This window comes from Parasteatoda tepidariorum, chromosome 7 (genome assembly GCF_982258835.1).
Source record: "Parasteatoda tepidariorum strain Cologne lab strain chromosome 7, Ptep-v5.0, whole genome shotgun sequence".
In the NCBI taxonomy this organism is placed as follows: Eukaryota; Metazoa; Arthropoda; class Arachnida; order Araneae; family Theridiidae; genus Parasteatoda; species Parasteatoda tepidariorum.
The window spans coordinates 101411053-101422871 of record NC_141761.1 but is presented as its reverse complement, the minus strand read 5'-3'; the positions used below and the strand labels follow the sequence as shown (position 1 = coordinate 101422871).

Below are 11819 nucleotides of genomic sequence, written 5' to 3'. Positions count from 1 at the left end.
CGATCAGAAGATCAAAAGTTATCTAGGATGGCTCGTTTTTTTGGTGCACTGTACAACTAGTGAAGAGTAAAAATTAATTTTTCCACTCACCTGCTCGTCAATGATGCACTTCAGTTTTCCTTCTTCCTATCAATGAACTTCTTATCCAATTGTCAACTTCTCCTTTTTCGACGTTTTCATTTCGTTAACTATTAACCGCCCATGAAGCTAAAACGTAAATATTTGCCTCATATTAGCTCTGAGTATAAACAAAAACCGGAGTCTGAAATGTGTGTTGGTTTTTCACCCTTCTTCAAATATACACAACGTATCGGTTGAATCTCTTTCCTGGTTTTGGAGTTCACCTCAAGAGGAGACAAGTAATTACGAACGAAACAGTTAAGAGGCTCCACCCCATTCTAGTTGGGTATTAAGGTTTACACTGTAAGAACAATGTGAATGTACAACTTTAAAAAAAAAAGTAAGAAAAGAAAATTTTAATTTAAGTGATGTTTCTTTAAAAGAAAAAAAAATTGTGCATTTGCACGTTGTTCAGTTTAAACTTAAAAATATTACTATTTTAAAATTTGAATTTAATCCTTAAATATTCGTCAAGTTTACATTAAAAGAAACGACTATTGGAACAATGAGATGATTCTACGACATTAAAAAATGTATAATTTAAATGAACTTTCATTTTTTAAAATCTGTACATTCTTCAGTTTAATCTTTAATACTATCAGGACATACTATCAGGAAAAATATATACTTTTTAAATTTAAAGAAATTTCTTCTTAAAAAAAATTATGAATCTGCACGTTGTTTAGTTTAATCAAAAATAATACTTAAAGAACAATGTGAATTTAATCGTTATGTCTGTGAGATTTGAATAAAATGCTTGTACTATTATAGCAAATATTGTGTATGACTTTAAAAAAACTAAAATATTAATTAATGATTTAGAAATTTATTTGTTATTTCAAATGCAAATAGTGTTTCCTATTTTAAAGAAACTTCTGTGTCTGCACACGTTGTTCAGTTTTATCTTGAAAATAATGTATTTGTTTTCATATCCAAAAGTAAAGAATTTATTTTAATCCTCCATGTGCTTATTATCAAACTTAAAAGATTAAAAAAAAAAAATAAGCCCTTTCATTATTATTATTACAAAAGAAAAAAAAGGAAAAGAAACGTAACGAAATGACGCAATTGGCGTTCCGCCAAAGTTAACTCATGACGCCTCTAGATATTTCCAGTCTAATCTTGCGTCATCGCATTTCCACACAACAATTGTTTATGTCTCATGATTAGGCATTTCTTCCTATTGGTTAATTAATCGAAAAGTAACATGTGCAAACACGATCCTATTGGTGAAAAAGCAATTCGTGCTCAAAATTTCCACACGGCACTCTCAGTAATCGTGTGCAATGTTGCACTCATTACCCCACCTTGTGAACGCAGCTCTTTTTAGAGTACTATAAAAGAAAGGGGGTGGAGCATAGGCAGTTAATTAGATTTGATAATCTGTTTTTGTTTGAAGCAATTTTAGAAGCCTTTGGGTGATTTAGTCTACTGAAATAATCCTCCTTATTTGGTAAGTTTTTCCTCTATTTCATTTTAAAATAGTTTGTTAATATATTTCGTTTAAAAAAAAATCGTTTCTTTATTTAAAAAACATTTTAAATACTAAAAAAAAAAAACATTTTAAATTTATTTTTATAACTGTTTTATTGAGTATAAATTTAAAAAAAAAGAAATTTCAAAATTATTCAGTAAAAAAATTTTGTTTTAAGAATTATTATGCTCTAAGATGGAAAATATGTCTTGTATAGTAGTTTAAAAGCGAATCAAGTACATTTTTCTTAATTGTACCGTTCGTAAAGTTTAAAACAGCGCAATGAGGTTTAAACATTTAATCGCTACATAGGAATTGTAAAATAATCTAAATTTCGAAGAATTTTCTACTTTTAAAACTGTTTTATTGTATAAAAATTTTAAAAAATTTTTTTAAATAGATGAGAAAAAATATATACATTATTTCTCTGTTTTTTCATCATTAAATCACCACGAATTAAGCATCTTATGAAACTTTTTTTTTATTTATTTATTTTTGAGTTATTTGCTTTTTATTTGCTTATTTTTTATTTATTTACTTTATGAAAAAAATACATTTGTGTACTTTGATTGATATTGCCTTGTATCTAGTGTAAAAATGATTCAAATATGCATGTCTTACTTGAACTTTGTACAACCCAAAGCTAATCAGATTTTTTTTTTTTTAAATTATTAAATCATGCAAATCAAACAAAAATTCAACTTTAATTTTTTTTTTTTAAACTCTTTGTCCAATATCTAATTAATTTTTTAATAAGAATCAGGCAAAAAAATCTTTTAAAAATATCGTCTCCTCCGTTAATATATATTTTTTTTCAGGATCTCTACAAATTTATTCTCACCGGCTAAATTTTATATTCTTAAAATATTTAGATAAAAATTCTATAAAGTATTGTTCAAATGTTTTGCTTTCAGCTATTTAAAATTTGAATAAAATAATTATTTTACTAAAATAAGAATAAATTTCTTAAAACACTCATATCCTTTAAAGCAAAGTAATTTTTAATTTTTTTCCTGATTACTGGAAATTGCTTTTAATTCCATACTCTTAGAAAAGTTTTAATGCAAGTACATAAAGCGCCATCTGTTGAATTCTTAAGGAACAAATCATAGTACTGACAATAAATTATACACATTTCTGTGAAATATTGCGAATTTTAAAAATGAGAATAGGATGACAAATTCAACAAATCTGAAAACTTCGAGCATTAAGTTCCATTTTATTACCAGCTGAATATTAAATGTGTTATACATATTTAAAGATCTGCCAAGCTCCTTAGAGAAATTATAATTTGAGTAATGTTTTTTTTATGTTTAAATAAATATTCTTTCTATTTTGGCGCAGTTGATGTCATCATTATCATGATGTTTTCTAGTTTAAACTTATACAACTCTAGTAAATTAAAAAAGAATTTTAATCAATAAATAATAATATTTTTGTTTAATATGCAGACTTTAACATTCTGCAGAAACTAATTATTTTTTGTGTTTAATATTTGCTTTTAGTTTCAATATCTGCGATAATCTAATGTAAATAGTAAAAATAACGTAATAAAATGTAAATAGTTTGAGAGTAAACATAAAATGTAAATAAATCTTTTCGGAAATAGCTCAATAAAAAAAAAACATTAATACCTAATACCGTTAGGGATTTATTTTTTCCCATATTCGATTTAAATTTATTAGAAAGTGTATTAAAAACCTACTGATGATTAAAAAGTGTATTAAAACTACTTAGTTATCTGCTGCTTGCTTGCCAGATGCAATAAGCGAATTGTTTGCCGAAATCTTAATAATAAATATTTCAAATTTATTTAACCAAATAAGAAATGATTTCGACACAGTTAAACAAATTGAATTCGAAACGGTGTAAATTACCATATTGAGAAAGTAGAAAAATTTACTATTTTTCAACAAGTGATATTACTCTAAATTTTATCATTTATCATTATGCTCCATATTTTTTCAATTTTTTTTTTTTTTTTTTTTTTTATAATTATTAGTTTGTAAATTTTACATTGATTTTTAAATGAATAAATTATTTCAACTATTTTTTTATAATTACCCAGAATCTTAGTACTAATTTCAATGTTTGAAAGATTAAAAAGAAAAACTAATTATGTACTGTTAATAAAAACTGTTCATATTTTTATTTAATTTTGTAATTAACTTTTTGTATCTAAATCAATATGGAGTGTTAATTACGAGGCAAATATTTCGAAATGCAATCACATTAAACAAGTTACCACATTTAGTAATGATATTTAATGTTGTTTTTTTTTTTTAAATTCTTATTTACTTATTATTTTTTTTATCCACCAAACTTCCGAAAATAAAAATACTTAAAAAATCGAAAAAAACATTTAACATTCTGCATAAACCTTATTTATTTGATTGTTTCATATTTTACAATAACAATAAATTATTGAATGAAGCTAGTCGCACAAAGTTTGAAAGCATTATTTATTAATCTGTGCTGGAATCGCTGATTTTTTATTAATGTGATTAAAATAAATACGTGAGTTTTGTTTCAATCAGTTTTGTTCCATCAAAGATATGATTTTGTTTTGCATTTGTTTGGCTATAAATTTTAAAATATTCATGAAAGTTCAAACTATTGTTTTTAAGATCCATGTTTGGCCAGCCATTGCATGTTTTGGTTAATAGTGACATATTATTTGATTACTATTGCCTATTTTTCAAATATATCTTTTGCAATTAAAGTAATTTCACATTTTTTCCTAAATGAAAAATTTTCAGTTTGGAATTCAAATTATATTTTATAGAATATAAACAAATTTGTATAAAATTTCCATTTTGATGAAGTTATTTTGGTAGTAGTTTTTATTATATTATTTATTATAATTATTTTCGTGAATGGCTTTCAACTTTTAGATAAAAAAAAGAAAACTCATTTTCTGTGTGTAGACATTATGTTAGCGGAATCGTAGGGGAGCAGCGTTGATTACGTATTATCTTCCTGATATCTTAAACTATTGAGAAGTCAGTTTCATGAGTTTTATCAGTTTTTGATTGTATACATGCTCTGTGATTTTTCTGTAATCAGAAGCGATAAGTCTGAATGTCAAATGTAGATAAATATTCAATGTCAGATTCGATTTTGATATACAATTCCTAGAGTGTTCAACTTCTTATCTCAGTGTTTCTGTGTAAAACAAATACGCTTAAAATCTATGATGGCTTTCATTAATTGATTAACGCAATTTACTTGTTTTGCGATATTATCTTATTAAAGTCCTAATAATCAAATTGTTTGAGTATTGTGTAGAATTAATAATTTTTTACCCTTATTTTATATTAAAACTGACGTTTAAAATTTTGCGTTTTTTAGAACCCGTGGAGAATAAGGGAATTAAAGTTATATAACAATACTTAAATTAAATTGTTAAATAAATTATTGAATCATAATCTTTGAAGCTCTTTAATTATTCATTTGTTTTTAGCGCTATTATTCAAATCAGATGAAAATTCGGATGTTTCTTTGAGCTTAAGAACACTTAATTAAAATAAAAGCTTCAATTAACGAAGTAAATTAAAAATAACATTTTAATATATAATGGAATTTAATGAAATTTTTAAACAATAGTGCGAATAATAATTTGCTCAATAAACTAATACAACATTTCTTTGAAAATACTATTTGTTTATTTTAGCTCTGTTATTTTATTTAGACAAAATTTCTCATATCTGCAAGAATGAGAAACATTATTAGGCTTGAGGGAAATATATAATTATGCTATTTTAAAATAAAATTAAAATGAATCAAGATTTAAAATTGAGCTGTACAATAAATCAATTCAATATAATTTTAAAAGTTTTATTAGTTTTTTTCGTGCTATTATTTCAAATATACGAAATTTCAGCTTTTTCTTAATTTTGATTATAAATTGTTTGATAAATTAATGAAATATATTTTTTAAAAGAAAAGTCTTTAAAAGGATTAATTATTCATTTGTTTATATCACTATTATTCAAATCAAAGGGATATGCGAATGTATCTTTAAGCCTAAAAATATTTAGTAAAAAAATTATTATAACAAATTAATAATAAAATTTTATAATAAAATAGTATTTTATCATAATTTAATACTAATTTGTTCAATAAATTAATGCAGTATTTTCATTGAAGATACTATTTGTTTGTTTTTCTGAATTAATATTATAAATTGTTTGATAAATTAGTGATATATATTTTTTAAAGAAAGTCTTGGAAAGGATTCATTTGTTTTTAACACTATTTTACGAATCAAACGGAAATTCAGATATGTCTTTGAGCCTTAGAATACTTAGTTAAAGAAGTAATAAAGTAAATTAATAACATTTTTCAATAAAATAGGATTCAATCCAAATTTAAAATTAATTTGCTCAATAAATTAATGCAGCATTTTGTCGAACATTGTTGTATTTGTTTTTCTAAATTTGTATTATTAATTGTTCGATAAATTAATGAAATATATTTTTTAAAAGATTAGTTTTTGTCGATTATTTTGTTTTCTTAAAAGTCAATTCTCAAAGTACATTGCGAAAGCAAAATTTGGAGTGTCGTTTAGAGAATTTTCTATGAACTCCTTTTATCTTACCAAAAAATTTCCAAATTTTAATCAGCAAGCATGAATGAAATAAGAAAACTCAGTTGTCTTGCTTACCTATGTGTTTCGTGTTAACTACTTGATGGTTCAATTATTCAAATAATTGGGAATTCAACTCTTCAATTTATGTTGTTTTAATCTAATTACAACAGAGAAATAAGTTGGTTAGTGACCAAATATCAATAGAGGACTTATAAGCAAATAGCTAACGATCATAAGAAAAAATATTTACTTTTTGTTGATACATATGCAAGCAACGAAACTTATCTACTTTATTATATTAGGTCTCGAAGTTGAAAAAATATTTTTGAATCACCTTTTATATTTTCTTAACGTCACCAACATAATCTTCTTTTTGAAAAAAAAGAAACTATTATGTTATAATATGGTTCTGGATTAGGATATTTTACTTATTTTGCATTCCCTATTAGAAAACGCATGTACTATTTTTTGTTTAGTCCACATTTTTTTCATTTCATTATTTAAGTTTCACATCAGTTACTAGTTAATTCGATGGCCAATAGTACAGTCATAAACTACAATTTTAAATAAATTAAAGAATAAAAAAAATTTTCTCAATCTTGTATCAAATATTCAACATAGATACATTGCAAAACTAATAATAGCAAAAGCAAAAAAAAAAAAAAAAAAAAAAAAAAAAAAAAAAAGCCAATAGCTAAATTTAAGCAAAAACTTTGTTGGACATTGAGTATGGGGCATGAATAATTAATTGCACTAATAAAAAACATTGTTAGGCATTTCTGGGGTTATTATAATTAAGCTAGCTAAATTATTTATGTAATTTATTTGTAATAATACTTGAAAATAGTTTATATTTTCTTCATAAAGATTCTCTTCACTATTTAGATATTTCTTTGTTTAAAACATAATTATGATTTTAAAAAATACAAGATTGTCTTAGATACATTTATTTTCGTAATTCTGATTAAATACCTATAAAAGTAAATAAAAAATTAACATGAGCCATAGAAAACATTTAGGGAAGTTTAAACTTCAAAAAGTCAAAATTTTACTTCCTTCAAAAATAAATAAATTATGCATTTGCCGTTTCGACGAACAATAATTATCTATCTCTATTACTTTAATTAAGTATATCTATTAATGAGTAAATTATAAATGAACTTAAAAATTTTCAAAAGAAGTTTAATAACTTAATTTTTATGTATTTGTTTCAGACCAAAAAGCTATCATGGAAACAAAAGAAATTCAGCGAAAGGAATGCTGCTGCGGTGGTGACTGTAAATGTTGCACCTCACAATGCTGCGAGGGTAACTCTTGCACCTGTGAAAATGTCTGTCCCTGCTGCAGATGTTGCCAAGCATCTAAGCTAGACAGTGATGAGATGTGTTTGTGCTGCGAAGAAAAAGGATGTAAAAACAAAGCCACATGCGAAAATGATTGCAAATGCAGCGGAAACCAATCCTGCAAAACCTCTAAAGATTGCTCTTGTGGAGATGCCTGTCAAGGCGGCCAAAAGTGTCATTGCAAAGTTGTTGGCGCATCTGGAGATTCTCTTCAATGCTGTGGCTCAGGCACTTGCAAATCCAAAATCGTCTGCGTCTGTGGAGATTCCTGTCAATGCTGTGGTGCAAATACCTGCAAAGTCACGACTGTCTGCGTGTGTGGAAAATCCCGTCAATGCTGCAGTGAAAATACTTGTAAAGCTAAAATCGACTGCGTCTGTGGAGATTCTTGTCAATGCTGTGGTGCGAATGCTTGTAAAGTCAAAACCGACTGCGTCTGTGGAGATTCTTGTCAATGCTGTGGTGCAAATGCTTGTAAAGCCAAAACCGACTGCGTCTGTGAAGATTCTTGTCAATGCTGTGGTGCAAATGCTTGTAAAGCCAAAACCGACTGCGTCTGTGGAGATTCTTGTCAATGTTGTGGTGCAAATACCTGCAAAGCTGAAACCGACTGCGTCTGTGGAGATTCTTGTCAACGTTGTGGTGCAAATACCTGCAAAGCTAAAACCGACTGCGTCTGTGGAGATTCCTGTCAATGCTGCGATGCAAATGCATGCAAAGCTAAACCCGACTGCGTCTGTGGAGATTCCTGTCAATGTTGCGATGCAAATGCATGCAAAGCTAAAACGGACTGCGTCTGTGGAGATTCCTGTCAATGCTGTGTTGCAAATAAATGCATAATTAAAACGGACTGCGTTTGTGGAGATTCCTGTCAATGTTGTGGTGCAAATGCCTGCAAAGTCACAACTGTCTGCGTGTGTGGAAAATCCTGTCAATGCTGCAGTGAAAATACTTGTAAAGCTAAAATCGACTGCGTCTGTGGAGATTCTTGTCAATGCTGTGGAGCAAATGCTTGTAAAGCCAAAACCGACTGCGTCTGTGGAGATTCTTGTCAATGCTGTGGTGCAAATACCTGCAAAGCTAAAACCGACTGCGTCTGTGGAGATTCCTGTCAATGTTGCGATGCAAATGCATGCAAAGCTAAAACGGACTGCGTCTGTGGAGATTCCTGTCATTGCTGCGATGCAAATGCATGCAAAGCTAAAACGGATTGCGTGTGTGGAAATTCCAGTCAATGCTGTGGTGCAAATTCCTGTAAAGTCACAACTGTCTGCGTCTGTGGAAATTCCTGTCAATGCTGCAGCGCAAATACTTGTAAAGCTAAAACCGACTGCGTCTGTGGAGATTCCTGTCAATGCTGCAGTTCAAATGCATGCAAAGTCAAAACTGCATGCGTCTGTGGAGATACATGTCAATGCTGTAGGGCAAATACCTGCAAAATCGAAACTGCCTGCGTGTGTGGAGATTCCTGTCAATGCTGCAGTGCAAATACCTGCAAAGTCAAAACTGCATGCGTCTGTGGAGATACATGTCAATGCTGCAGTGCAAATACATGCAAAGTCAAAACTGCTTGCGTCTGTGGAGATACATGTCAATGCTGTAGTGCAAATACCTGCAAAATCGAAACTGCCTGCGTCTGTGGAAATTCCTGCCAATGCTGTGGTGCAAATACCTGCAAAGTCACAACTGTCTGCGTCTGTGGAGATTCCTGTCAATGCTGCGGTGCAAACACCTGCAAAGTCAAAACTGCCTGCGTCTGTGGAGATACATGTCAATGCTGTGATGCAAATACTTGCAATGATAAAACCGATTGTGTGTGTGGAGATTCCTGTCAATGCTGTAGTGCAAATACCTGCAAAGTCACAACTGTCTGCGACTGTGGAAATTCCTGCCAATGCTGTGGTGCAAATATCTGCAAAATCACAACTGTCTGTGTCTGTAAAAATTCCTGTCAATGCTTCGGAGCAAATGCCTGCAAGGTCACAACTGTCTGTGTCTGTGGAAATTCCTGTAAATGCTGCGGTGCAAATATCTGCAAGGTCACAACTGTCTGCGCCTGCGGAGATTCTTGTCAATGCTCTGGCGAAAGCTCCTGTAAAGCTAAAACTGCCCATTCCTGTGGAGATTCCTGTAAATACAGTGGCAATAGCTCCTATAAAGTTAAAACCGCCTGCGCCTGTGGAGATTCATGCAAATGCTGTGAAACAAGCTCCTGCAAAGCTAATACTGCCTGTGTCTGCGGAGATTCTTGTCAATGTTGCGGAACAACATGCTGCAAAGCTAAATCTGAGTGCGTCTGTGGAGATTCGTGCCAATGCTGTGGTGCAGATTTCTGCAAAACCAAAACAGACTGTGTGTGTGGTGATGCCTGTCAGTGCTGCGGTGAAAATACCTGCAAAGCCAAAACTGACTGCGTCTGTGGAGATTCTTGTCAATGTTGTGAGAAAAATACCTGCAAGGCCAAAATAACTTGCGTCTGTGGAGATTCCTGCCAATGCTGCAATTTAAGTTCCTGCAAAACTAAAGCTGGCTGTGTGTGTGGTGATTCATGTCAATGTTGTGGATCAAACAGCTGCAACACAAAATCCGTCTGCGTCTGCGGAGATTCATGCCAATGCTGCTCCCTAAGCACATGTAAGACATTTTGTGCTAATTCTGACACTGGCTGTGGAAAGACCTGTACCTGCTAATTTCTCATTCTTTAAAGTTACAATTGGATGCTGTATCATATATAGAAGCAAAAAAAAAAATTTATGTTTGAAATTAAAAGTATATATATGGCTTTCATTATAACGGAATATTTTTGGAGTTATGTGAATAATAAGAACACTAAGAGCAGATGTTGCTGCTTTTTAATTAAGTTAATTAGGTCTTTAGAAAGCATAAAATTATAAATTGACACAATTAAAATAAATTTTTAACAAAAATAATATTGCTAACGCGCTTTTTTACTATAGATAATTTTGAATTTTAATTTTATATATCTTTGAGAATAATAAACACAAAATCAATTATTCGTATTTATGATTTGTGTTGTTTAAATTTTATAATTTATTCACTTTATTTATGTCTAAATTAATTTTTCACTTCATTAAAGAAACTGTGGTTTTCAGACTAGTTTAATTATTATTGAGTTGATTATTTCTTTAATTTATTTTAGTTTGTCGTGAATTCTATAATGTAAAGTAATATTTGTATGAATTAATAAAGTATGTTTTTTTATTAAAAAAAATGTTTTTATTTCTTTTTCCTTAAACTGTTTAAAAATAACTTTTGATCGTGATATTTACAATGAAACGTTTTTCACTAATTTTTAAAGTATGGCGGTAAAAATCATTTACTCTTTTCGTAATTTTTTTTAGCTTAAGAATTCAAGAGGAGCTATATTTTTTATGCATTTTATTTTTTAATGTAAACCAATGAATTTGAATATCTAAACTATGACAAAAATATTTAACTGAAAAAAATCTGAGAAACATTTAATTCGTTTCATACATCTCGTTTCATACATTAATTCATCTGAGAATAATACAGTGTGTTTGAAGAGTTAACCACAAGACGGTCATACCCACTTTTTAGTTGTACTATAAAAAATAGAACAGAGGCAACAATTTTTTTCAATTTGAAATTAGTTATTAAAGGTAAGGAAGAATATTCTATTTAGATTCAATATTCTCCAGGCATGACTTTGTAAAATTAAAATGAAATGATATACAGGAAAGAGATCTTAGAGGGCAATTATCCCAAGTATCCATCTAACTTTCTCTCTACATTTTTTCCCTAGTATTATGATATAATGATAGACCTAATTCTATGATAAATATTCGCCATTGGAAAAAGCTCATTACGATTTTCAAATCATTTTAACAATGAAGCTTTAAGATATTCGGATACTCATGGCAAAGGTGACCTATAAAATAAAATTTTCCTTACATTGAAAATGTCGGAATTTGTAGTTATATATAATTAGTATGCAATTCTTAAAGTTAATATGCAATGAATAAACCAAAAATAATTTTTCTTCTTCATAAAAATGAATATAAAGTAAGAATTTATATTATGTATATAAAGTTTAATAATTTATAGGTGTTTTTAATTTATTTTTCTGCCTCCCCCAAGTGATTACATTTCCTAGAGGAGCACCTCTTCAAAAAGTTTGAAACACAATACTATTAAGCAATAGGTAAAATTTGTTCAAAACAACTATCAAGGGGCCTCCTCATTTCTAGATCAGGCCATGGGTTCATTTTGATTATTGAGTATTTAGCGAGTAAATGTTTTCTACCAGTAA

General features: G+C 29.1%; 1 protein-coding gene across 1 annotated transcript; it reads left to right on the top strand.

Moving 5' to 3' along the window:
* The first annotated feature begins 1232 nt into the window (after positions 1 to 1232).
* LOC107449560 (uncharacterized) lies at positions 1233 to 10760 on the top strand. Its single transcript, XM_043044746.3, has 2 exons — positions 1233 to 1573; positions 7400 to 10760. Exon 2 carries the CDS (start codon positions 7414 to 7416, stop codon positions 10216 to 10218), a length of 2805 nt encoding a protein of 934 aa, XP_042900680.2. The 5' UTR covers positions 1233 to 1573; positions 7400 to 7413; the 3' UTR covers positions 10219 to 10760.
* Positions 10761 to 11819: the final 1059 nt, after the last annotated feature.